We start from the raw sequence: 22,266 nt of genomic DNA, 5'->3' as shown, positions 1-22,266 counted from the left end.
TTGTCTACTTAGCTGTAGGCCTCTTTTATTCAAATGAGAATTCAAATGAGTGCCAGTCAGAGAGATGTCAGGGCTGTGTGTGACTCAGTGCATACCCTAACAATCACTCACCACACTTGTCTGCTATTGTCAATGCCCCTGGCATTCTTTACAGGAATCTTTGGATGTATAAAAATAACTGCAAAAAATGACAAGATTTTAATGACAATTCCAAGTACTTGCTCTATTATCTATACAGTGTATCATCATTCAAAATTGGTGATGCGAGCCTCTTGTCACCACTACTAGAGAGGCTGAAGCAAGAGGATCACATGAACTAAGATTTGGCCTTATGAATTGGAGGTTGGCCTGGGTCACATTAGGAGAGTCCATGTCACAACAAATGAGCAAGCAAACAGGCTGTCAAGTATAACACAATATCCATTGCAGTACTTTGGTAAAGTGTCTGTTGATTGGTTATACTAGAATATTCTATTCACCTATCTCTGACTTCATTTCACCACTGAGAACATAAAAACCAGAGCAAATATTCTTCAATACATGTAGTTTCTTATCTTGCTGAGATAGGACATGAACCTAGGTACCTCTGTGTGGATTTTCTTGGGTCTCTTCCGTAAAGGCTCTAGGAAGAAATAACATCACAGGCCTAAATTCATTTTTATGTAAATTATTGCTACTGTTTCTTTTCTTCTTTCCTCTTTTCTTTATAAAACAAAAGAAATCTTCCAAAAGACTCCAATTAAATCATAAAAAACTTCCATACATATGATATTAAGAAGTTTAATTCAGCTCACAAAGGCAACAGCACTAAGGTTGAAATTCTATCTTTAATCAACTAGGTGTACCTCTTTCTGAGAAGGAATATTTGATATTCTTAATCTGCACAAGGTCATATATACAATTTGTAAACTTCTGAAAAATTCCCAAAGGAGTGATCTGTTCATTAAATTTCACCTCTGTCTTTGAACTCCCTAATGTTCCAAGATTTGAAAAGACCCAAATGTTATGATAAAGAAGTTGGATATTTCTAATGTAGTGAATGTTTCCAGTGTGTTGAAAAGCAGGGATGATGTGTAGAGTCTAGAGATCTCACCCCTAGCTAATCCTTTCCCCCAAGCTTTTGTACCCAAATGCAAATATCTATTCATATGTATTACTCAGGAAATTTTAGACAAATTTAATCACAATGAGGGTAAGTCATATTCAGATTTCCTTCTGTAATTGCCTATAAGCACAAACTCTTTTTTTTTTTTCTGGTTTTTCGAGACAGGGTTTCTGTGTAGCCCTGGCTGTCCTGGAACTCACTCTGTAGACCAGGCTGGCCTCGAACTCAGAAATCCGCCCGCACAAACTCTTTCTAATAGGTAACTAAGAATGCACATCTTGAACTGGGGAGATATCTTAGGAGAGGACCCAAGTTCATATCATCCCCAGAATCCACATGACAAAATGCAGTGGGAATGGTGGTATGCACCTGTGATCTTAGTACTTGGTGTAATCTCACCTGTCTGAGCCCCAAGCACAGAGACATGTGGGTCCACAAACAGGTGGATCCCTGGGGGCTTGCTAGCCAACCAGCCCAGACTATTTGGCAAGCTCCAGGCCACTGAGAGACCATCACTCAAAAGGAAGGTAAATAGTACCTGAGGAATGGTTGTTGTGTGACTTCCATATACATGCATGAACATGTACCTGCACATGCTGGAACATGCACATACATGTACAATAACAGCTTCAATAAACTTATTGAGAGTTTTTTTTACATGAAATTAAGAGTTAAGATGATGATAGTGTTTCAGTTTGATTGGACCAAAAGAATTTTGATTTAGCCATATTTTATACCATTAGCCATTGCCTTTAATTATTAAAGGCTTCCTTCACAGAAAATGAGAAAATGCTTTGGTACTGGAAGATGCTTATTCAATGTTTTTAATTATTAGTCCTACAGAAAACATTCAGGTTTTAACATGAGATGAAGAGGTTTTAGCTCCTCTACTCCATATAGTTTTGAAGATGTTGGGAGCATTTGACATCTTAAATACTTATTTTCACAGCTTTCTCTGAAAATGTTTAACACAGGGACTTAGTCACTGTAGAAGCAACTTAATAGCCTTAAACCTCAGTCATTCTGTTAGTCCCTGATGGACCCCTGTTCTCTTTAGACATGGTCACAATATTCATTTTGTGACATCTTAGTGTGTCTCTTGAAGGACTGTTTTGTACTGTACATCATCTTATTCCTTAAATATTCATATTGGTTTACAATTATTGCCAAGTCCTGCCTGTACCTAAATTTCTGTAGAAAGTTCTGTTGCCTACAACGCAGAGTCCAGAGTTTCCAACAGGACCCATGGTGTCCTTCACTTTTAGAACCTTGACCAGATTGTCCTTTTTCTCTCTCAACAAGCACACATGAGCCATCTCCTCTCTGGCCACAGGGGAAACTTCACTTCTCCTATGCTCTCTTCCCATTTCCACTTGGTCCCTCTATGTGACTGGTCTTAACATCATACTATCTTTTCTCTGCTTCTGCAACTTCCGTTTCTACTTCTTTTCCAAGATTTGAAATGCAAAGCACTAACTCGATGATCCCTTCTTAGAGCCCAACCAGGAGATGTCTTTTTCTTTCCTCCCAAAGCACATGGTTTCCACCTTTAGCACAGCCTTTAGTACATTGACTGGATGAACATTGCTGTCTAAATCATACTAGAGATGAGAACTTGCTGGAGGGCTCAGTGGTGTTTGTCATCACTCTATCTCCAACATACCATGCACTGTTTGACAAATAAGTCTGTGCACCAAATCTTCCTTTGGGTGAATGAGTAAAGAAGCTTTGTCTGAGAGCAATGGCTCTGAGAACAGACATTCATCCCTGCCATAACACTGGCAGCAGTGGAGAGACAGAACAAAACAAAAAACATGACCATCTTGTGGTTAGAAAACGTCAGTGCAACTTCAGGGATTTATGATATTGACCCAGTAGAGCTGGAGCCCTGAATAAGCACATGTGAATATGTGTACATGTGTATGTGTATGTGTATGTGTATGTGCATGTGCGTGTGTGTGTGTGTATGTGTGTATGTGTGTGTGTGTGTGTATGTGTGTGTACTTGCATGCACGGTTATCCACATGTATGTGTAAGCATGTGGTTTTTTACCAAAGTGTTGGTAACTCAATGCTTTATTAAGACAGAGATTCTGAAAATCTCTGGAGATGTGGGAGTTTCATAGAACATGCAATGGAAGGGACCCAACTCCTAGGCAGAAAGAGAGCTAGAGCTATGGGTACTTGGGTTCAAACCCCAACTCTTACAATAAATACACCAGAAAAGCTAGTTCTTGTAATTTTGCCTGTTTTCTTCTGTGTAATAGAAACACTGCATGAGTTTTTCTTTTTTAAGTTTTTATGAATATTCCATAGTTACATATATAAGGATTCCATATATACATATGGATGATGTCTTCTGTGAGTAGTGTGATTTTGGTTATACCATTCAGTAGAATACCCTCAAAGGACCCAGAAAATTATAGTTGAAAGTTTTTTTTTAACCTTAAGTTGTGAAACAGAGACTGTCTCTAATTATAAAACATGGACATTCTTGGGTCATCTTGATAAATCTGAGGCTGTATTTAGTGCTCCATGTACAGACATTGTACATTCTCAAAAATTCAGCCTTGACCAGTTGTAGTATTTTTTTTATCAAATATTTACATTACAATTAACTAGTCATATTTGGGCTTGAATTAATGTGTCTCCTTAGCTAAACTGAGCAATTATAAATACACTCTACAGTGACACTGTTCCTTTATGGCTAACACTTGTGTCTCCACTTGCTTTTTGAAGCCTGGAGGTATTGATTGTAAGGCACAAAGTTTCAATAATGTATGGACATAATGAATTCCATGTAAAAATTAAGAAAAACTTTAGATGGTTCTATGATTCTTACCTTACCATCAAGAGCCGGAAACTATTAACATCTCTACTTCTAGAATTAACCATTCAGTTCGTGGACTGAGATATAATGGACAGCAAGAAGTAAGTAGGAAGCTAAATGGCTGTCAAGGTACAGCAGAGACCTGTAGCTGGTGCATCTGTATAAACGTGGTACAATGGATGTATTCCCTGATTCCCTCCCTTTTAACATGTTTAGATCTTAGTTTCCCCATCTCTGATTGTCAGGACTGGAGCATTTGTTCAGTGAGTGCTATCTTGTGCATGGCATAATGATCAACATCATCCTGGATTTACTCAGTAGACTCCAGGAGACCCCATCTCCTGAATAATGGCAGCCTCCAGAAGCTATCAGGTAGAACAGAGTAGAAAAAAATTACTCACAGATGAGAGCACACAGCCCACGCAGCTATTCATATCTCTTGATATGGTGAGAAGATGCCAGGGCTCTACTTAAGAGGATTGTTCTACTCCCAGTCAAGTGTGGAGAATCCTAATTCCTTCCTCCTGAGTTAAACGCAAAGGCAAACAATTCTCATTGGTCTGTGTTGATAGATGAATTTCACACACAGAGGATTTACAGATAAGCTTAGAGAGGTTGGCCATCTTCAGTTTGTTTTCCTTTTCTGTATTTGTGTGGGAGAGACAAACTTCTTTAGAGGATATTCAAGGAGTAAATATTTATTTGAACTATCTCTGCTAATTCTTCTTGTCATCATTATTCTTCAGACATACCTTTTATTCAGTTTTTGATAATGACAATACCTAATTACCTGTCCTTTTCCATGAATAAAAATATCCAGTAATAAGAAAATTTTACTTTCTTTATGTATATTGTCATAAAGGATGTTTTATCCTGACAGTACTGTCTGAAATCTAGGTAAGTACTTGATGAATTGTGCCATTCATTTATTTGTAGTGACAAACTTTCAAATGGAGACGGGAAGTAGCTCAACAGCACATGATTTCAAAGGCAGAGTGCTTTCAGAAGACTCTGGGTTTCATACTAATGTGAGGCAGGCAGAGACAGACAGGAAAGACACACAAACAGAGATACAGAAAGGGGGAGAGACAGAGGGAGAGACCGTAAGGAGAAAACCACTGGGATTACAAATATATGTGCCACTACCATGAACAGAAAAATTTTTTGAACAAATTTCCTCTTAACTTTCAGTTTGTACAGATTTGGAAATTCAAATTTAGTAACAAACAAATCTGAAGAAAGTTATAACTAAGAATATTATAAGAAAAAACTTTGTTTATTGATGTAATATCAAACCTAAGCTTTCACTAACTCTGTTGGGTTTATGTTTCACATACAGTTTATTTGAGGCTGGTGTGCATTGACTGGAAGCTGGGCTGTAGTCCTGGCATTGCCCATGAACTGTTCAGGTGCAGAGGAATGTTCTAGAAATCACTTAAAAAGCAAAAAACAGAACTGTAATGTCAAACACAAGGTGAGAGATGGTTGACTCTGCAGCTCTGAGCTGAGTGGAAACATTATTTTTAGTTGTAAAACTTTACTGTTATAAATACATGACCACACTCATATTCATATGGGCAGATGATTTCTTTTTCACCTTATAAGTTAGCAACTAGAAAGATTCCTAAAATCCATCATTATATCTTGTCTAAGAGGATTTAATTTCATTGTATTGGCCTTATGAATCATGTCACATGGACAGTACCACACTGACCTAGAGGTTTCACTAATTGATACTAATGTAGAAGGCTCATGAAGAAACTTGAACTTGACCACACAGAGAGAAAGGAGGAGGGGATAGAAAGAAAAGAAAAAAGAGAGAGAGGATGGGAAGGAGGGAGTGGGAGGGAGACAAAGAGACAGGGAGAGAAAGAACATGACACACATTCTATGTCTTATAATGTAATTTTTGAATATAGTTGTAGGGGAGAAAGTAACTGCAAATTGAGTTCACCTTATATGATCAAATCATCTTTGTAAGAGAACCAGGATCCTACATGTGTCTATACTTATCAGTAAGGAGGTGAAGTAGATGCTAAGATACCCAAATGAAGATAAGATAGGGCCATGCTGGAGGTGTTGGGTTGGGAGTGATTTAAGATAGGGCCTTAAAAGATAGGTCTCAGTCTATGAGGGGAGTTCTGCCTTCCGCATTGACAGGAAGTCCAAAGAAGACACAGCAAGCCTCATGACCATCCAGACGCTATGCCAGAAATTGAACAGGAAACCTGGTAGCCACTTAGGCACTGGAGAACAGCCAAAAACCCAGAGGTTCTGTTTTTCTAAATGAGCACTTCCCTGGTTAATAAATCAGAGAATGCCCCCAGGGTATTCAAGTTCTATATCTACTTTCTCAAGTTGGTTCTGTGCACTGTAAGTCTGAATATGGTGAGACTTACTGATTTTTATAATTTTTTAGTTTTTTGGCATATAATGCAAGCAGTCACTTCCTTTTCTTTCCCTGATTTTTTTTCTTACTCCCTTGCCCTCTACTACCCAAATTCCCTCAGCTTACCTACCTCTTTCTTTTTTGCTTCCTATCTGAACAAAAAAATATGTCATACTGTCAAGACTTAGCTCAAATACCACCTCCTCTGGGAAGCCTTCCTTAATGCTTGGGAAGAATTAATTCCTTTTCCTGTAATATCATATTATTCTAGTTGGGCTATTAATATGACGGCACACTGTATTGGACTAAACTGCACTTGAATTTGTCTGCTAGAGAAATTCTGAGCTCAATAATATGAGACCACATTTTTGTACCTCTTAATCCACAACAGTGAAAATACTGATGATAACTGAGTGGCTGGACTATTACATGCATGCCTTCTAAGAACATGTGCTAAGCTAGAAATCCACAAGGAATGAGCCCTATTTATGGTTTAGAAAACTAATTATCTGTTGCCTATGTTTAAGGATACTATTTGTTGACTATTATCTATTTTAAATTATTCAAATTTTCTTTTGTACCAAAATGAAGATGTTTTCCTAATGGAGAAAAGAAGTACCCAGCATTTTGTTTCTGGTTGGTGGACCATGGTGCTCATAGTCCTAGTTTACTCTAGAATCAAATGCTGACGTCTTCAATCGCTTTCTGTTGAAATACACTGCATGCTATTTTAAAGATCAAAAATGCTTAACCTGCAGAATAAAAGATTTGATCCGAGAGGGAGCATGTGTTTCAATCAGTGTTTCAAACCTGGAGCCCAGAGCTCCCTGGTGTATGAGAGGAACATGAAGCCTAAGGAGTCAGATCTTTGTTCAGTTATAGTTGAGGAAGGAGCTGGTTTTGTTCAGTTTTTAGTGGTTTGTTTTTAGGCATTTTCCACACAGAGATGAGCAAGACCTTTCAAAACCACAAACTTGCTTATATAGGGAAAAAAACCCTCCCCATCTCCAAAAATAACATTAAATTAAGACTATTGTTTCCAACAGCCTCAAAAATTGTGGTTTGATTTCCTTGTCTGAATCATCTTGGATGAAGCACATATTTGCACTGTATCACAATGACACATAGATACTTGCTGCATCCGGCAGAAGAATGAGCAGGGCTCAACTCTTCCATTTTTCTTGAGATGCTTCCATCAGTGACAGTAAAGAAATTGATCCAAATGAGGCTAGAATAAATAAATATATAAACTGATTCCTTAGACAGTCTGCATCATGGTCTACTTATGTCTGACATGGAGTCACAGACTGGTGTCAAAAGAACTGTATATGTGTTCAGACTCTACAACTTATGGACCACAGTTATAGTAGCAATAAATAGTGACAGGAGCTGCCTTATACCTAGATCAGGGTCATTTTTTAATTGATTCCTTTGAATAAACTAAAGAGTGTATTTAATATCCCACTCCCCCCAAGCAGGTAATCAAAGCACAATCCACACTACTAGAGCAAGTTCCTTTACTGTAATAAAAATATTAATTATAATTAATTTAACATTGAAATAAAGATCTGGGAAGGGTTACCTGTAAGAAGTATCTGGAAGGGAATAAGAGATAGAGTCCTACTGTCTTAGTCAATGTTCTATTGATGTAAAGAGACACTGTCACTGCAGCAACTATTATAGAAGAAAGCATTTGACTGGGGCTCACTTAATGCTTTCAGAGGGTTAATTCATTATTATGGTGGGAGCATGGCAGCACTCAGGTAGATATGATGCTGGAGAAGTACTGAGAGTTCTATATCCAGATCCTTTGGGCAGGGAGAGAGAAGCACTGGGTCTGGTGGTCAAGCATTCAAATCTCTGAGCCTGTGGGAACTATTGTCTTTCAAATTAGCACACCTACAATGCTCATTTTCTTATTCTTAGCTGGTGATGATTTGACTATTAAAAGACATTCAGCAGCTGTCATCTTTGTGTATTTTGTGAATGTGTATGTGCATTCTTTTGGTGTGGGTGTGTGTCCACACATGGAGAGGACTCAGGTCAACCATGTGCATCATTCCTCTGTTGCTGTCCTCCCTGTTTCTTTGAGGCAGGGTCTTTTACTGGGACATGTTGTGAGTTTGTCTCTGTCTCCCAGAGATGAGATTGTAAGTGTATGTTACTAATGCCTGTCTTTTTATGCAGATGCCATGATCAAACTAAGACTCTGATACTTAGGTTGTAAGCACTTTACTTTTGATCTATCTCCGTGACACTTGATTTGTGTATTTTACTGTGTGTGGGTATGTGGGTGTGTATATTACATATAATATATTATATGTAATATGCAACACATATTATACTTTGTTGTCTGTTAAAATGAAGATATAATAATAAAAAGTGAATTCTACACTCTGTCTTTTTTTCAGTCAAGATAAGTTATTCCTTGGTTTGCTTAATTTTTTTTACATTTGCTTTGATAAAGATATATACTAAAAAACTAATGAAGATACAGCTTATTTACACTTTTATTGTCAGACGTGCTCACTGATTCTCTTACATCTTGCTTTTGGTATACTGAGTCTTGAACAAGATACATTACCACACTGATCCTACATCACTACATACAGTTTTGAATGTTTCTAGTTATTGTACACATGGGTTTCAAAATTTAACTGCCTCTCTCTCATATGTAGTTAGATTTACATCCAAGTTTTGTTACTAAAAAGAATTTAGGTTCTTTTTTTCCATTCTAGGATTAAATGCAGGGCCTTGCACATACTTCACAGGTACCCAGTGTGCTGAATTCTAGCCCCATAGTGATGGTTACGTACCCCTTTGTGCACTTAGCAAATTCTCCTATAGTTAAAAAGGTAAGTATAGGATTAGTTAATGAAGGTGTATGTACATTTTGCATCAAGGTTGACAAGATGCCTTGGGGAAAAGTTATGATGCCCTGAATTTCTGGTGATGAGGTTGAAGTCTTTCTCAGAAGAACCAACTGCAGAAAATTTTAGCACTGTAAATATTTATATTGTGCTTAACAAGGTTTATGAAAGTAAATTCCTTTCAATGAGTATAATCATTGGAAAAAGGTTAGGACAAACAAACTTCTTAACCATATACATAAAAATATTTTGGGTAGATATAATTGCTAATATAAGAATTATTTCTGTTTAGTTGTATAAATCTCTGTGATTGATATTTACAGTTCTTCAACTAATTCATAAGAAAATATATATCAGTGTATGTCATACTATAGTTTTTATTTAACGCTATATTTCACAGACTATTTAGAGTTGTCTTTAACTGATATGGATGAAGAAAATTTAGGAGGAATTATATGTTGTTGTTCTGTGTAGAGCTTGCTGTGTGTCAGATGCACTCCAAAGCATTATATATATATAATTTTATGTTTTAACTTATAAATGTGTAGTAATGTGACATTGCCTCATTCTGAGTATATTAATATTAGTTTATATGAAACCATCAACTACTTTATAATGATTAATTCATAAATCTGAAAACACAATTATATCTATATTAAAATTAAAACAAGTACACCTAAGTATGAAAAATAACTTACTCTTGACTATCAGAATCCAAGCAGTATACAAAGTTAAAACTGAAATACTAATGCATTCTTGTGGTCACACTCTTATGTTAGGTTCTTTATATGCAGATAATTCATTTTCCATAGCTCTGATTATGATTATAGTTGACTTTGAATGGTTATCTAGTGCCTTTAAAGATTCATCCAACTCAAAATAGCTAACATTTCTTTCAGAGTTGGAAAAATATGGCTATCAATTTTTGTTTTTTTTTTCCTGTAGAATTTCCTGTTATTCTAAGGGATTCACTAGGACTTATGAACATAAAACTGAAAGTTATATTACTGTAGGGAGACTGCTGTAAGCCCCTGAGAAGAAATGCTCTTGCTGTCTGAAGTACTGTATGATATAGAATGGCTAACATTTTCCTCCCAAGAAATTTCATGTATGCAGTTAAAACACTCTTAAATTGATTAAGGATTTGTTATATATTTCCAGAAGCACTCAGGAGGACTTTTTATGGTTATAAGAGGAGGGCACATTAGCATGCCAGAAACCAGTGAATACGCTGGAGGCCCTCAAAACCATGCCCGACATTCTTGACTTTACCATATAAACATGTTGGGTAGCCTGGAAAAACAAAACAATTCTCTTTGCTCTGAGGTAGGAGCAGCCTATGAAGATAACACTTTCAGTCACTTGAATATTAATTTGATACTTTCTCTGTCAGAACTAATTTTTATTACTTAGCAAATGGAATGGAAGGGCAATAAATATGACTGGTATTTGTTTCTCAAGTAAAGTATTATCTTACATTGATCCAAGCTGTTACCTTTATATGTCTTGGAAAGCATATTGTAACAACAATTACAGTATTTTGCCTATTAATCAGAAAAGCTAGAAAGCATTTTATAAAATGTTGAATCAAAACTCTCCCCACCATGAGAGAATTAAATTTCAAGTAATATACTCCTTTTATAGGATAAGAAACTTAAGTATGGAGAAATTACAAGATTTTCCTAAAGCAGTACATTGACTCATAGCAAACAGAAATCTTAATTCTGTTTGCCTGATTCAGTCTAAAACTCCTTAAGTTTCCTGACCTTGAGAAGTTTCCCCTTATTTAATAATCTAACCATCTGTTCATTCATACAGACATTTTAAAAGACTCATTGCTTTTGTAAGATACAGCTTTTGGTTTCATACTACAACATAATATTTAAACTTTATATATCTTATGAATTGTTTCTGAAAAGGATTGTTCAAGTGTGGCACATAGTAATGGCCATCGGTGGTCCCCAAGTCTCTCTCTGTTGCAAATATAGACTGTTCAAACACTTGAGCTAGAGTTTAACAGAAGCATCCACGGGGAGGTGTGCAGGAGAGGGCTATAACACAGAGTACCTGCATGCATGCAAAGCATGGAAGGACTAGTGTCCCTTTGCTAAAACCAGGCGTCATTTTAGGGTTAATTTAACCAACAGCAGCATAATTGCCTCAATTCTCACTCTAGCTTATGGAGTTACTCTTTTAAGTTATAATATAAAAATGTTCTTGATTATGATATCATTAAGTATGTATATCATTGCATCTTGCTTTGTTTATTCTCTAACTGACCTCTGTCTCTTCCGTTTTGTTTTCTTGATGTTTTCCACTTTCTCCAAATATTCTCCCGTATACATTTTTGTCTCCTCTCTCTATTTCTCTGTCTCTTTCCCTGTACACACCCATGTACATATGTTTTCCACATAAAAAAAGAAAATGTGTTTTTGGTTTTACTGATTTTTAGTTCTCATATTTAAAAAGTTTTTACTTAGTGTGATCTTTTTGTTATCATGGTAACCTATATTTTCCCCTTTGTTCACACAACTTGGAAGCTCTTGTTAAAGCAAGTGCTGCTTCTATGTATCTTCACCTTTCTACCTTTCTGTTTCCCTATGGTGACTGCCATCAAAGGAACTCGAATAACGTTCCTTAAAGACAGTATGTGGCACCTCTTGGCATAGCACCCACTAATAGATGCCTGAGGAAGTACAGGTGCCACCTGCATCATCCCTGCAAGGAGGTAGAGGGAAGCATTTCTTGTTTGTTTTCTTGTTCTTTTAGTGGCTCCTGCTTAAGCACAGCTCTTGCCTTGGAAAATTTCTTTCAGGAGTATGTTGGACTATCTGTATCTCTGGATAGTCAGTCCACAGACTGTGTAAAACCAACCCAGGCTTAGCCAGTGTGAGGCAAAACAAAACTTCCTTTAGTTTAGACATGAATACCTTTTCCCCTTTATGTTTTCTAACAAATAATTTAGCTTTAAGTGAACTAACTAATAACTAACCAATCAACCAACCAACTAACAAGAACTTAGAGTCTCTCTCACAGATGCCTTCTTACTGCTTTGAAAAATTTATTGTTAGTTTAACCAATTGGCTTCCTTTCACATACTTAAGGGCTAACATGATACTTAGCCATGCATTTTGTTAACCGGCATCAGTACAATGTCAGCTTATAATTGCATGATCTAAAAATAATGATGTACTATGGCCTAGTTCATATCTAGCTTATATTTAATGCATTTCCTAGGCCATTATGCTTTCGTGGTTGACTGCATTCACCATCATTTCTGTTGGGAACCAAATATTAAAAGAGGTTCATTAATGATGTGGTCTACTTAACTAGGAGTATGTAAGGAAAACATTGATTTAGGGGACAACAAGGGTGAGAGTGTGCTTTTAATATCTCATAGCCTGCCAAGCATGTGAAGGCAAGATTTGGTTTATGATTTGTGGCTCTAGTGAACAGACCAGAGAGTGGAAGCTCTGACATGTGCTTTACACCAAAACAGAAAAAAGCCCTGAAACTCAGAAAAAAAGAGGACAAGTTGGCTTTTCCCCTGAAGCTAAGATATTTCATGTATTGTACCTACATCCTGTTAACAAGTACTACTTACTTATGTCTATTTTACTTCTAATCCCAAGACATAGAGCTAGGATTGAAACAATTCCATTTCAATCTTTACTGTACCTTCTTGCTTTGTCAGGTTTTTATGGCTGTGATAAAACACTATGACCAAAAGCAACTTGGGGTAGAGAGAGCTTGTTTGGCTTATATGACTTTTCATCATGGAAGGACATCAGGGCAGAAACTCAAACAGAGCAGGAACCTGGAGGCAGGAACTGATGAAGAGGCCATGCAGGGGCTGTGACTGTCTTGCTTCTAATGTCTTTCTCAGCTTTCTTTCTTATACAGCCTAGGTCCATCAGACCAGAGATAGCACCATGCTTGACAAGCTGGGCCCCCACATCAGTCACTTATTAATCGTAGTCCTAATATGCTTTATTGAGCTTCCTCTACAGTTTGAATTCTTGCTTAGCTACTACTTTACTGCTGCATCAGGGATTTCTGGGATGATTTTTTTCCCATGCTCAGCTTCTGCCAAGCTGAGTCTGAGAGTGTTCTGAGTTTTCTAGCCTCTTTTCAATCAAAATAGCAACATTTTCACACACTTGTTTCATAGTTCTTCTTCTTAGCTGCTTGCTCTTCCCCATCAGAAGATAATGAGTTAACAAAATGCAAATATAAACACATTATGTCCTCTTGCTTCTTTTCTTTTCTTTTTTTTCTTGATTCTTCCATGTGAACAGTTTATCAAGATTCATGGAACCCTTGATTGTCACATTTGATGTTCAAGGGCTTTCTGCATCCTATCAATTTCTCTCTCATACTTTCTCTCCTGTCTACTTACCCAATACTTTCAGCAAGACCTCATTCTGAGTTCTCATGGCCTTGCACCTTCGCAATACCAACATTAAGGAAACACACATCTCCATCACACCTTGAATTTATATAAAATGACACAGTTAAAAGTAGTGAGCATTAATAGCTTTCCAAGGTCATTATTCAATTTTACAAACTTATTTAAGTTCAGAGATTTGTGGAGATTGCTGACTGTTGACTATAATCTAAGTATATTTGTGTAAGGTTGGTACACTGCCCAGAAATAATTGGTTATAAGATTTTTAATTTGACAGAATCAAATGTTACTGCATTTGTATGAGAAAGTACATAGATATTGCTCTACTATAAAGAATGTTAAGGTGCTTTTATTTAGTATATAAACAGCAACATAGAAGTTGAGTGTTTCTGCTAATGTCCCTAGTGATCAAAGTGGTTATAATTTTGAATAAAATTTCCACACAGTCTCCAAATGAAATACAAGTAATATTTCTGTCTTTACTTTGAGGATGATGAGCATGACATTCAGAGATAATGAACTTTCCCTACGTTCCACAGTTGTCTGATGGAAAAGCCAGAACTTACTAATTTCATTCCAATCTTTTAGAAATTCTACATCTATATTCTTGGCAAAACTATAAGTTTTCTAAGGTTCCAGGAGATAACTTTTGGAGATCTGTTCTTGAACTCTCTTGAAATATAACACATTTTCCTCAGATGTATGGAGTGATGTACATCATCAGTCCTCGTTGGAAATATTCCTAGATTACAATGAAGAGAGATTTACATCTGAGGAAAAACAAAAGCTGATTCTAAGAAAAGCTCAAATATTTTCCCCTCTGCCAGGATACAAGAGAGTCAGTTGCATCAATGCAGGATAAACAAAATGCTCATCAATGTGATTGTCAATTATAAGTGGGGGAGGGGTTAAGAATGAGAGAGGAAGATGACAAGATGACCCACAGTGTGCTCAAAGCAGCACATGCTGTCTAGACCAAGACTCTTTTAGATGTCTGTTTTGAAAAGTTTGCCATCATTACGCTGGGTTTTTCAGCCCAACCACTAAACCATTAACAATTACTTACTTAGAATAAGCAAAACACCTTCCTCTAAATTGGATCTGCTTCTCAAAGTTCAAGTGATATAATTTATAATATCAGAACTTCTTACCATCAGGTGAATGAACACATAAGACCCACATAACTTTCAGCATTAAGCATATTAATACATCACCAACATCAACAACAACTCCACCTCAACTCCACCACCCCCACCTCCACCCCTACATCAATCATCATCACCACCACCGCCTCTGTCACCACCTTCATCTCTACCTCTACCACCACTACTACCAACCCAGCACCTCTGTACATGCTAGACAAGTTTTCTAACACTGAGTTGTGCATCCAGCCCTAACTCCATCACCCCGTGCTACTAAATATTTTGTGTTACAAGGATGATTCTGCAAAGTCCATGTGCTGTCTTTATAGACAGTTCTGAAATAGCCCAGCCTGTAGTTTGTAGTCTTGGCTCCATTTAAGGAGTATGAAGTCAAACAAGGTACTCGTTACTATTCACCTAGACTTGTTTCTTGAACACCCCTACTGTTTTCCTCTTTTTATGGACAGAGGCGAGGGCCATGTGCACAGACCAAGTATATTCATCTTCACCTTTCTGAACATTTGACCATGGAACTGGATCTAGGTGTTCTTTGTGCTGTTGGCTTCCCTCTCTGGCATGCTGCCTGGGCAGCAGGAGCCAGCCAGTGGCTGACCCAGCTTTATGGCCCCATTACTGAAAGGTGGAAGATACTATAGGTAACTAAATGTAGAGAAGATTTTTTTTTTATGGACAACTGCTCAGAGCTACAATTCTCAATAATAGGATGAAAGTTTAAATTACTTTAAGACTCGCTATGTAGTTGTTTTGCCCCAAGCAACTTGGACAATAAAGAATATTGAATTGAAGACTGTGGAGATAGCCAATGAAATCCCAGGAATAGAAATTCAGGTCCAGCAACCACATCCAGCTGGTAAAGGTGCCAGGACCTTCTCCCTAGCCTCACTCTCACTCTCTCTAAGTGAACACTTTCTGTCTCACCCTTCAGATCTGTGTTTCCTACATAGTTAGTTGTCAAAAGCTCCCAAGTTCCACGTTTTGCCACTGAAGGAGGACTAGCTTGCTGTTTTCAAAGTTCCATGTCCTAAGCAAGATGCATTAATAGACACAACTCATTTCGTGCAACAGGATTAGCCCTGAGGACACTGCTCTAAGATTAAGCTGGTTATAGGTCCATGTAAGGCACATACAGTGTAGGTATATAGTATACTCCCATGTGAGCAGGTAAGGATTATTCTTTTGTTCACTTGAGATAAAGTCTCTGGCCTCAAATTTGCAATCTCCCACTTCAGATTCCTCACTGATGAGATAGCAAATCGCTATGATGCTTCATCTCTTCCCATGACCCCAAGGAGAGATGACAATGGAGGGAATGAAACAATCTCTGGATAGACTTTGAGCTCTTGAGGATTCCTTGAATGTGAAAAGGACTATGCAGGACCATGAGAAAGCCCCAGTGTCTGGCTTCATTGCTGGTGAAAGGTGTTGCTACCTGTGTACATATTCTAGAGGTATGGGGTTCCTCGTGTGCACTCCCTGTTCCTGGTTCATGTCATCTCCGGAAGAGATGAAGTCCATCGTCTTCACATCCATGTTCCTTCTAGCTGGAACATCTAGTTTTAATTGAAGGTTTATTAGAGAGACATGTGAGAGAATTCTCATTCATTAGGGCTAAAGGTAACTTGATCAATCAGCCTGCATTGGCTGGAATGTGTCTAAATATTCATAACATTACATATGCATATAGGCCTATATCAGACTATATGTTTGAATTAGGATTATTGAGTTTTACTTTAATTTTTAAGACCAAAGAATACATATATCAATTCTACATACAGCTAAGGAACAGGATTTGATGATTTAACTATAGGAGAAATAATCTCACACAGAATGGGTGAGGCTGGTGCTATTCCTGCCTAAAATTCACCTTTTTTGGAGGTGTAGCCTATGATAGAACAGGCATCTAGATTATCACCTCATAAAACAGCATGAGGTTACTGTTAGTTCTTAATTTTATATCTTTATTATATGCAATTCTTTTCTTACTTGATTTGAGGAATGTTCTCATCTTTTTCTCCTACATTTGTAAAAACAAAATATTAAAGGATTTAGCATAACAACCATTGGCAAATTATGATGTAAAATAATACTCTGCCTGCAATTAGCCAAGGGAGTTTAGCATGTTTCAATAATATAAAATCATTGGACTCATAATATTTTAGGACCTGAGTTTGGCAAAGAACAAAAATTATGTTAGCATTAAAACTCAAGCAAAGTAACAATTAATTTAAATTTCAAGGAAATATAAAGGAAAGCATTGTGCCATGACATGGAACATTGACAGGAATAACTCCCCAGTTAAACATTAGGTAGATTCTAAACTGGTGGTTAGACAGAAAACGGGCAGTTTTTGTTTAATTCTCTTATGCACCAGTCTCTGTCCTGAAGTATTAGCTGTAATTTTGCTCAAGGTGGTAATAGCAACTGAAATAGTGGTCCTCTGGAAGATGGTTGCTTCTTTACTGATGATACTACACTCAATTTATTCTGCACATTGCCCTTCTAGGTATATAACCTTTAAGCATCGTGAGCACATATTTAAAGTAATTTCATATGCTAATTGAACATGTGTTATGGTGAATTTTTGTGCCTAAATATGTGCTTATATCCCAAGCCTGAAACTTGTAAATGTTACATTTTTTTAGAGTTAGAGTCTTCATAGATGTAGTCAAGTGGAGATGTACTCTTACTGTATTTGAGTGGGTCCTGATCGTATGACTAGTGTACATGTAGAGGAGAATTTGGATGTACACGTAAACACATATAAGTGGTAATGAGGTAGACACTAGATTGATGCATCTATAAACCATAAAATTCTAAGAAACACTGAAACTATCAGAAGCCAAGGCAGGGGAGTGTGTGTGTAGGGGGTGGTTGGTTTTTTTTCTTACAGCTTCCAGAGGGACCATAGGCCTGCCAGTGTCTTGGTTTAGGACTTTTGGTACATAGACTATTTCAGAATAAATTGCTGCTCTAAGTTACCCAACTCTTAGAAATCTGACACAATAGACTTGTTTGGAAGTAAATGCAATAAACTGTCATCAGTGATAATTTTCCTAGGAGTAATTCTTATAAATGGGTCAGATGACTAGGGAATTATCTGCTAATTTTCAGCACTGAGTTTTATGAATAGTTAAAACATTCCACTTAGTGAATAGTGGGTTTTCTTTTAATGTTTCTGTTTCACTGTCCTAATGCAAATCAAGATTCCCAGGTGAAACAGAGTCTTCCCCAAACAGCCATGTATATGAGACTAAATGTTCAGCACCAACTGTTTCTTCTTATTCTTTCATGGTATCATCAGGGACCTCCTGAGGGTTACATTTGTCATTGATCTAGTCAACATATGAAGCAGAGCTAGACAAACTAGATGCTCTGGATAACTCATGGGAAAAGAGACCTCATCTTCCCTTATAGAAATTACACTGGTGTCAAAAGTTAATGTTAGAATAAGCCACAGAGGCCTTGAAGAGTCTATAAAATTCAGTTTTCACTCCGTGCTGTAGTTAAACTCACCCTTATAAAACCATTGATATTTTAGCATTACTCAGCCTTGCATATTTACTCAAGAGAAGAAAGATGAGGATTTGGGGAGGATATTGCTATTATCATGAAATCTTCCTGTATTTGGAACCTAAAGGTATAGTTCTGCTTGGCCAGGATAAAAGTATTGTATGGTGTAAAGATTAACTTTATCCTATGAGTAATTAACTGGTTGTACCACTGTACTTTATTGAAGATGTATCTCCTCTTATTTATCTGTCTTAAGGTAATTAGTTTTCCCATCTCTTAAAAACTGTGTATTTTAAAACATAATTTTTTTTATGGTTTTCAGGATCAACCCTAGGGCCTTATGCATGTGACACCCACTTTCATTGCCAGCTTCAATACCATGCTCATTAAAAAAGATAGTTTAGACACACTTTCTTATCCTAAAAGCATCACTAATAAAACATTGTATTTTCCCAGTTTATATTAAACAGCAGTGATTTGTGTGGTTCTCATTATTTTTGTCTAAGCAAAATGGTGTATTTGTTGTTTTCTGAAGCCCATGGCTTCAAGTTGACCTCACATATTTTTCTTTAACTCAAAGATTCCTGAGAGGCTATTCACATATACCAACTCTACCACGATATTCTCTTTTACAAAATAATTATTTATGTAAGGCATGGAAATAGAATTAATGACTAATTTCTTTCTTCAGAAAGTTCATCTACCTCCTACACACTGCCAACTATTTTGCTAAATCTTTATGTGCTTAGATGAGTCTAAAAATGAATAAAAAATAATCTTTTGCCTTTTTTTCTATCTCCACCTCTTTTGTTTTAGATAGTCAGTTTTGAATCCAAGGAAGCTACTTCTGCGTGGGAGTGGCAAGAGAAGTTAGAGAACCACATGGAAGACACCCAGGACCTAAATGAGCAATCCGTAAGTCTTGAGTTAACCTCGGTTCTGCTTTAAAAAAGAGATGGGACGACTACTCAAAACTTTCTTATAAAGGAACCTATTGTCAGAAGTAAAGGTTTGGGTTAAATATATTTTGTTTATTTTCAAATACTCTTGCAAGGCCATGAAATGGGCCTTTGGCAATGTGCATTGTTCCTGCTTAATGATGATGTCACACTTTGATGTCTCCCTTGATGCTCCACTTGGAGAGTCTGAGTTTGAAAGACTAGGGTGTTGAAATCATGCTGTGTGTTTAGACAGTCTGAGCAATTTTATGTACTTCCTTTGCTATGTTTTGTTCCAAAAATGCTGGATGGCTTATGTATTGCTGGCTGTTGATATTATTAGCATGTTAATTGCTCATCTCATGGATGAAAACCACAGTACTCAAGGGCTTTCCTTATTTTACTGGATTTATCAAGGGAACAAGAAAGTGGCAGCTTGGTAACAATCCTATTAAGATTCTGTCTTCCTGTAGGGAGAGGCCTGATGGCTTCTCCCTTTGCCTCACTAGTAGGGTCTCAAAGACATTAATTCATTATTGCATCCCACTAGGGGCATAGACTGCTGGCAACTGTCTCTGTAGTTTTTCTGCGCATAGGCAACTGGTTCGATCACAGTGAAAACGACATGCATATCACCATGAATGTGTTCCACAGACTATTCTTCCTTAGCTTGTGCAATCATGATTGACCTTAAAGTCTAAGGTTTCTCAGGACAGCTGAGGACAAGATGCTCACATATAACAATGTAACTATAGAATGGACATACAAAATGAATTTAATTTTAAAATAAAATATAATGTATGTTTTGGTGAAAAGCCTCTATTCTAAACTGATTTAATTTGTTTGCTGCCAGATAATTAAAATACATCGATGTTTTAAATTTTGTACCTAGAGGTCACCTTAGTACAATTTCATTAAATAATTATAGCATTACTCATTTCCGACAGCACCAACACAACAACGACCTGGTGAGCAATTGCAAGGGTTTAAAGTTTGTGATCAATCAGTAGAAGGTTGGAAATTGTCTTGACTTTGTAGACAAACTGTGAGTGACAGGCAAGGGTTTTGAAACAGCCTCCAAAAGTGCTGGTTACTGAATTTGAATACTTGGGGCTAGAACTTTGGCACGTAGGTTCTAGTTATCATGATGACTATGTCTGTCCAACATGTCTTTGTGGGTCTGTAGTTCTTGCTGGAATGAGATGTCTGTAAGTGTGGCTCTGTGACTGAAGGTTAACTGTGAATGATTATGTCACCTTAGATCTCTAATGTGTAGTTTATCTTAATATCCTGAGAAGCACTTAAATTGTGTGCATGCATCTGTCTGTGTACGTGAGTGTGTGAGTGTGTGAGTGTGTGTGTGTTAGATGACCCAAAGTCCACATATTTTCAGATGCTGAGGAGTTGGAGTTTGGGGATCCAGAAAAGTGCTAAAGAGAAAGAGTCCTGAAAAGCAGGATAGTTGAATTATCAGTTACTCTAGGTAATGTATGCACATGAGAAAGATTATCTACTTTATTTTCTAATATATCTTAAATTAAAAATTACACTATGATTATATCATTTTCCACATCCATTTCTATCCTCCAACCCCTTCCATGTACTCCTTATACTGTCTAAAACTCATGGCAGTTTTTATTTAATTGTTGATATGTATGCCATATGTATAATATTATATATATTCCTAAATATCTGCCTCAATAAGGTTGAAGTTAAGAAAACATATACCTACACTTACCATAAGGCTAAGGTCATCTTTGACCAAACAATGCCTAGAATTTGCCAATTGTGTCTATAATATCACTCGTTTCCTTTCAGAGAGATATTTCAGGGTTGATAATTTTTAAATGTTTTAAAAAGTTCTCAGTGATACTGTGCAGCCAAGTGTAAGAATGGAATATCTCGAGTGACATCTGTAGCTTGGCATGAGTATGAGCTTAAATTCCTCTGCACATGTAGACCAGCCTATTCATCTCAAATGCACAGACAGATACAGAACAATGGTATGGACTTCTCTTGTTGTTGTGTTTGGATGCTGTAAACTTGAAACTTCTGAATGATCTTTCTCCAAGCTCATGGCTTTTTGTCTCACTCCACTATGTCTGACAATGAGACAGTTTATATTGGGTCATCCATCATTATGGGCAAGTCAAAAAAAGCCCTAAGACTCAGCCTCTTTAAAATAAAATAATTTATATTTGAAGTAAATCATTAAATAACTTTAAGTCTTGTGGGATGTATTAATTTCTCAATACCTTTTGAAAAATATTCTATATTTTAAAAATATAGAATAAACAGGATGCAGGATGAAATTCCAGTTCATACAGTGAAAATGTTAGGGCATGGATACCATAGTAAGTATCATCTATGATGCATGCATGCTTCATCCAGCACTCTGCAGATATTCTTCTCTATCTTCACCATGTCCATGCAATATAAATCTAAAGGCCACCATTATACAGAGAAATGCATTGCACAGACAATGTCAAGGTCAAATAGTAGTTAAGAACCCAAATTCAGAATTATACATACTTTCATCTTGCCTTAACATATTTAATCAAATTTTTTCATGTTACAGCATATTGGCAGTTAAAGGCTTGCTCTGTAGGGTCAATTACTGGTAAGTACTTCATAAACACTGAGCAATCCCTTAGACTCATTTACGTGTGTAGAGTAGAGAGGACGATAAAAACATGTTGCATGATGTGTTGGTGTGTGCTCCTTTGAGTATTCACTAAGTTGGTTCTAGCCAACTTGAGGGTCTTGGAAGATGGCTCAGTCAATGAAATGTCTACTGAGTTCAGATTCCTAGAACACAAACAAAAAGCATCCAGTGTTGAGGATGCAGAGTTAGGCTGATCTGTGGCACACACTGGCCAGCCAATCTAGCCATTTAGTGAGCTCTACACTCTCTGAGAGTCTGTCTCAAAGGATGATAGAGAACAGGAGGGCAAGACATCCATAGACACATTCTAGACTCTATAGATGCACCCACAGGTATGGAGAGAAAGAGAGAGGATGGGGAGGGGAGGGGAGGGGAGGGGAGGGGAGGGG

The 22,266-nt window shown here is 37.0% G+C and overlaps 1 protein-coding gene across 2 annotated transcripts in view; it reads left to right on the top strand.

The window, feature by feature from the left end:
* The window catches only part of Eya4 (EYA transcriptional coactivator and phosphatase 4), a 232,673-nt gene that overhangs the window by 6,880 nt on the left and 203,527 nt on the right, over positions 1 to 22,266 (top strand). For both annotated transcript variants that reach the window (XM_028777356.1, XM_028777357.1), the window contains one exon: positions 19,091 to 19,189. In XM_028777356.1, coding sequence (XP_028633189.1) covers positions 19,157 to 19,189 — 33 coding nt within the window. In that variant the 5' untranslated portion in view covers positions 19,091 to 19,156. The remainder of the gene's footprint in view (positions 1 to 19,090; positions 19,190 to 22,266) is intronic.

The sequence above is a fragment of the Grammomys surdaster genome, unplaced genomic scaffold (genome assembly GCF_004785775.1).
Source record: "Grammomys surdaster isolate TR1022 unplaced genomic scaffold, NIH_TR_1.0 280, whole genome shotgun sequence".
NCBI classification, from domain to species: Eukaryota; Metazoa; Chordata; class Mammalia; order Rodentia; family Muridae; genus Grammomys; species Grammomys surdaster.
The sequence above is the reverse complement of the archived record's forward strand: the minus strand, read 5'-3'. Positions and strand labels throughout refer to the sequence as shown.